General features: G+C 37.3%; 1 protein-coding gene across 2 annotated transcripts; it reads right to left on the bottom strand.

Annotated features, from left to right (window-relative positions):
- On the bottom strand, positions 1–5,483 carry LOC120149767 (subtilisin-like protease SBT6.1). 2 transcript variants are annotated; one of them, XM_039162474.1, is made up of 10 exons: positions 4,863–5,483; positions 4,650–4,778; positions 4,335–4,487; positions 3,896–4,012; positions 3,290–3,474; positions 2,241–2,504; positions 1,065–2,136; positions 473–955; positions 327–387; positions 1–234 (listed from the first exon to the last, which is right to left on the bottom strand). In XM_039162474.1, exons 1-10 carry the CDS (start codon positions 5,427–5,429, stop codon positions 146–148), a joined length of 3,120 nt encoding a protein of 1,039 aa, XP_039018405.1. In that variant the 5' UTR covers positions 5,430–5,483; the 3' UTR covers positions 1–145. The 2 variants fall into 2 exon arrangements, with proteins under 2 accessions (XP_039018405.1, XP_039018406.1); XM_039162475.1 differs by lacking the exons at positions 4,650–4,778; positions 4,863–5,483 and having other exon boundaries at positions 3,896–4,022; positions 4,335–4,439.
- Positions 5,484–6,020: the final 537 nt, after the last annotated feature.

Genomic DNA, 6,020 nt, shown 5'->3' with positions numbered 1-6,020 from the left:
TGAACCGTGAAAATTGTTACTAAACTGCATGAGATCAAGATTAACTTGTGTGGTGCCTGCTGATGTCAAAACTTTCAAACGTAGAACGGTACGGTAGCAAATTTATGAGAAGATAAAACCTAGCTTCAAAAAACCTACCCCTTAACTACAGACTCGCTGACCGAGTTGAGCTGGATCGCCTCCGTCTCCTTCGTTTTTGTCGAATCCGCCAAATGCTCAATAACAGTACAATGCCTGAAGAACAGCAGAGACATTGATCAAATACTAGGCCAAAAAATGCAAGAAGATATGTATGCATGTATGTGTATATTAAGACATTCACCAACCTGTAAATGCAACTACTACAGGTATAAGCCACTGACTAGCAACTAGTTCCGGCATATCCAGCTGCGAAAATGAGAGGTAAGTTTATGAGTCTTTAGATTCAAAATAAAAAGAATGGATCTATTAGGCCAAATCTTCTGCTTCTTACCTCGCCCAAGTACCTGTTTCCGAAAGAATTGTCCGTATTTCTCTCTGTAAACTTGGGGTGCCTAGATTTTATTGTATCAACAGTTGAATTTAAGCCTCTCCCCAAATCAATAACAGGATAGCCTGGTAGTTTTCTGTTTCTTCCCCTAATGTGTAAATTGTATCCTTTAGTTCCCCACACTTCAAATCTAGAGTCGCTCCGACAGATTAAATCCTTTCCAATGACAGCAGAATAGAGAGAGAAATTTACATCAGTTCTTCTAGACGACAAGTGGTTGTCATCTTCATACAATGGCGTATCTTGCTTAGCAGACTTCGAGAAAAGCACTGGATCCTTGATATTTGAACCAGTGAAATCCAGTATTTTTCTTAGAAGTCGGTAGCAATTGGTAACCATATGGCTGCTGTCTAAGCAGTTCGAGTCTCCATATACAGCAGCACGACCTTCACCGACTTCTAGCAAACCAAGGATAGGTGAGTTTGCCTGCATTTGCCAATTGGACATAAATTTGAATATTTGCGGACCATTGATGATTAAAACAAGAAAATGCCACATGTACCGAAATAATTTAAAGACATCTACGTTTAATCACCTTGTTCATGCCAGAATTCAGTAACAAATTTTGAGTGGCCCCACTTTCCGAACTATCCAAAAACGGAAAGCTATGTACATACCCACCTCTCGGGAACCTTACTATATCTGTTCCAGATGCATATCGACTCTGTTCATCATCAATAGTAAAATCGCCATTCAGTATCTTATCCCCGAAAGCTATCCCGAATGGAGCCAAAAGATCATTTAATGCTGGAATATTTGCACCTCCAGTTACTGGTGTCCACCAACTCCTTGTGTTGTCATCAAAAAATCTCATTTTCACCATCGTGTCGACATTATACCACTCGGCGAAAACAGCCAACCCCAACCCAGTATTAATGACATCATCCCTGAGCTTTTCAATCTCTTCTTGGAAATACTCATCCTCAAGATCAACCATTAAAAGTGTCCCGTATTGGCTAGCATCAAAACATGTTAGAGGAGAACCAAGTGTCTCAACATAATAGCCAGCATCTCGTAATATGTTGAACATAATGTGAAAATTTGTATGCAGGTGATCCCCGTGCCAATCAAGAATGTCATTCCGCACATCCAATGAGTCTCTTGGAATATATCCAGGAGGATATTTAATACTGTGAAACTGATCCCATAAAACCCGTTTTGATCGTGGAGGAGTTGGAACCACATTCAATTTCAACTTAAGAATGCAAATACTACTTCGAGCAGCCCTCTCTCCTTGAGCTGGAGGACTGTATATCCTAACAGTTACATTACCTTCAATCACTCCGGAGAAATGTGCACCTTCTTCCTTAATTTGCATGTACAGTGCTAAGTAACCAGTCCAAGGCCAGATAATTTCTGAATAAGTAAAGCGAATACTTAGAAGATTTCCTTCCTCGTTTGACGGATGCCATGTCGGTGGACTCTGAACATAGCCAATGACACCCATTCCATTCAGCACAGTAGCATTGAATATCACAGGCATGGCACCAGCATAGAGTGGCTGCCGACAAAATGGCCAGGAATATGGACAATCTGTATAATCAAGAACACTTGGAAATATGCTTGCTCGAGGTTGGTAACTCTTGAGGATTTCATACGATTCTAATCTGAAAAGGAAATAAAAATAATCAATTATTAACATACTACATAGATCCAAAAAGAAATAATTCTGATATTAAAAGGGAGAAGCCCCATGACTGGGTGAACTTACAGATCTACCCTCCCAGCACCCTGTTCATACATGTTCGGACCAGCAAGCTTAGCAGCACCCTCAACTAGTGCTTGTTTCATGCTTGCAGGATTCAGAATCTCCTTTCGTTTGTTCTCAGGAATGACACTAACAAGCAGGCATACCACACCAGCAACCACAGGACTTGCCACACTAGTGCCTGATAGGCTTTTACACCCAGTACTGATCTTAGATCCCATAATTTCCCGTCCATACGCCACAACATCTGGTTTGACACGACCGTAACTGCAAAGGGAATTAACCAAGTTAAAACTTCATATGTTATAATCATTAGCTAAAAGGTTAAAATAGCCAATATGAGAATGAGAATTGGAAGACTTTTGATAGAATAATTGATTTTAAGGATTTAATATTTTAAATAATTGATTCCTTAATCTTATGAATTTATATCAGAATATTTAATTTCCTTAAAATGTTTACTATTTCCTTGTTCAAGAACCCTAATTCTTGGTCACCAAGGATTGCATACCCTATAAATATGTAATGCCATGTGACTATTTTTCTCAAGCAATAAAATATAACAAAAAGCCTTTTGGCAACTGTTTGGAGGTTGATCCACTAGAAGTGATCAAAATTTACTTTTTCTTGTTAATTTTCCCAATTCCCTTTCTATAAAACCATAGGTTCTTATCAACTTTATAAGATCAGTAATGAGAAGAAGGGGTAAGTTACATAAGGCATACCCTAGACCTGAACACTTTTAGATAAAAAAAAATGCAGCAGAAGGCTTGTACTGATAAGAAATTGCACACTGAAATAAGTTTCATGTCAACAGAGCAAAAACAGCTTGAGCAAATTAAACTGAGACAGGAACCAAGAGAGACAATCTTGCTTTTCTTTATTAAAATGAGAACATGATTATGGGCTGGAAAAGTTATTGCATAAAAAAGAAAGAAAAGAAATGGACGAGAGACATAAATACAACATACTTATTAAAAGTTTCAAAACCAAGTTGGATAAGTACAAAAATACTAAATATGCTAATCTTGTAGAATAGAAGGATATACTACCCATGAGGAATTTCCCAAGTACTCATGCCACGTGAAGAAAATGAAGCTATATGGTTACTATAATCGATGCCACCAACACCAATAACATCACTTTGGTCAGCTGGATTGTTTAAAGTGCCATAAAGTGGCCCATCATTTCCGATAGCTGATACCATAATAATACTATTGGCTGTTATTTCCCAAACCTGAAGATCCATAAACGCGTTCAGATGCATAATATTTAAGATAGAGAGAGAGGAACGTATGGTAAAGTGTATGTGAACATAAATATTGCAAGTTTCACCACCAAAGTGGGTAAACCACAAGTGACCCTTCCTTATTTGGAAATTAATGTACAAAGAAGACGAGCAATCTCCTTCAAAATGTAAAGTATTTGACGAGAAACTCAAATTTGAATCATCATTTAAGAAAGGTATAGAAGATTTATGGGCACAAGTACATGGATTAAACACGGACAAAAATTCTTGCAGAAAAAATTCAACAAACTTAAATAAAGAATTAAAGCATTATGATTGATGCATTTCCACGTGCTATCAAAACAAAATTTAGTGGCAAAGTCAAACGATGTTTAAGCCTCAGTAGATCCACAGGCCACGGGAGTGGTACCTTCTCTACAAATGGGAGATCCAAGTAATCAGGTCCACCAATGCTCAAGTTTAGCACGTCCATGTTGGTTGCAATAGCATAGTTGAAAGCATCAAGGAACCAGGATGTATATGACACCTGCAAAAAGCTGACGACAAAATTCTCACAATCGAACCAAACTTTATAGAATAAATCAAATGTTAAAAGAAAATCTTAGGGCATTGTCATTATCCGTTTCTCAGCTAAAATTTATTATAACTCTATTATTCTAGTAATAAGCAATTCAAAAGAGCTTCAGATATATGTAGTGCATCCTAGGCATTTTCAAACAGAAAAGCAGATAAATTGCAGAGGAAATCAAGGAGAGACAAAAGGTGAGATTTGCAAGGTCATGGCCTCAGGGGTCAACTTCCAATCAAAACACACAGTAAAGAAATTTTTTAATACCAACATGCGTTACCTGTGCATCAGTGAAAACTCGAAAAGCATAAATCTCAGTATCCGGTGCGAAACCAAGACATTCTGCTTCTTCACCGGCAATAACGCCAGCCACAAAGGTCCCATGTCCAAGATTATCATTCAAAGTATCCTCGTTAGTCCAATTAGTACGTTCCTGAAAAGTTTGATCTATTATTGAATATTAAAGTTACCAATTGAAAGCCACACTATTAACTCGGTAAAACAAGAGTGGTCGTCAATGTCAAACTAATTTAACAAACTATATCGATACCAAAGTTTTCTTTTTAAACAACAGCATTTCCCCAGTTATATAAACCTTAATGTTTCGAAAATGAGGGTGATCCGCACGTATTCCAGTATCGAAAATAGCCATTTTGACTTTAGCACCAGTATACCCTTTTCGCCAAAGTGCATCTGCTCCGAACAGGGAAGTAACTTGAGACCTCTGCAATGACAACATAAGTAGTAATCCATATCTTTCTTCATTAAAATTCTCAGGGAAACAAAATTTCAAATTTGGGAAATTTACCTGCATCAAAAGATGGCGACTCCAATTGATCGAGGAATTACTTAAACCCGAATCGTGGCAATGATTTTCTTCACCAAACGACATCGAAGTGAAAATCTTTCCGGGTCGTTTTTTCCCATTCTCAAAAGCACCAACAAGCATGCCCCTGTTATAGCTCATATCAACATTCACATCTTTAACAAATCTCAGCTTCTCAATTTCCTCAATCAAGGCTTCTTTAACTGAATCCTCAATCGAAAGCAGCCCGAAATCAGTGGGTAACTTAGCAGCCGGGTTGCGCCTCTCGATCCAGTACCAACCATTGGATCGAAGGCTGGATTCCAAGTAGGAACGATGATCGGACGCCGGTTTGTAGTCGGTGAAGCGGATTATGTAGTTGAAACGGGAGGTTCGGTTGTGGGAACCGTTACGGGTTAGGGTTTGGTTACGGGTCGGGTTGAAGGAGGGTTTAAAATGGAGAAAGGCAAGGGAGAGAAGAAGAACGAAGAGGACGGATTTGAGAGGAAAGTAAGGCTGAATTGTATAATGGCGATGATAGAGCTTAATTTGGCGGGAAAATCCCTTCATGGGAGAAAGAAAAGAGGAAATACTTCTATGGCTTTGGTTTTTCCCCCTTCGGTTGGCTTCCGACAGCCTCGTCGATCTAAAATGGAGAACACGAACGAACTTTTCAGATTCTAATGCCACGTGGACTGAAAACCCTAAGACGAAGTAAGTGACGTTGCCTAATTTTCTTTTAGGGCAAACTACACATTTAATACCTAAACTATTACTTTCTTTCTATTTTAGTATCTAAACTTTATTTTTTAAATCATATTTATCGTTTAGTTTAGGTTTCAATTTGATACCCACCATTAAAAAATTAATAAAACTGCTGATGTTATATATATTTTTCAAATTTTTTCAATGATGACGTGATATTACCTTATAATGACACGTCAATATACTGTTAAATTTTAAACAATTAAGTATCCAAATGAAACATAAACTAAACGTAAGGTATTATTTATTAGTTTAAAAAATATAGTTTATGTACCAAAACTGAATAAAAATAATAATTTAGATATTAAATATATAATTTACCCTTTCTTTTATTAAAAGGAAAAATATTTACATTCTCGAGTAAATATGGACATTTAAATCATATAAAATGAGATA

This window comes from Hibiscus syriacus, unplaced genomic scaffold (assembly GCF_006381635.1).
Source record: "Hibiscus syriacus cultivar Baekdansim isolate YM2019G1 unplaced genomic scaffold, ASM638163v2 tig00111008_pilon, whole genome shotgun sequence".
In the NCBI taxonomy this organism is placed as follows: domain Eukaryota; kingdom Viridiplantae; phylum Streptophyta; class Magnoliopsida; order Malvales; family Malvaceae; genus Hibiscus; species Hibiscus syriacus.
The sequence above is the reverse complement of the archived record's forward strand: the minus strand, read 5'-3'. Positions and strand labels throughout refer to the sequence as shown.

Coding starts and splice junctions, on each gene's coding strand:
- LOC120149767 (XM_039162474.1), bottom strand. CDS start 5,429: ATGAAGGGATTTTCCCGCCAAATTAAGCTCTATCATCGCCATTATACA. Junction 956..1,064: donor TGAATTCTGGCATGAACAAG/GTGATTAAACGT, acceptor TGGCAAATGCAG/GCAAACTCACCTATCCTTGG. Junction 388..472: donor GAAACAGGTACTTGGGCGAG/GTAAGAAGCAGA, acceptor TCATTTTCGCAG/CTGGATATGCCGGAACTAGT.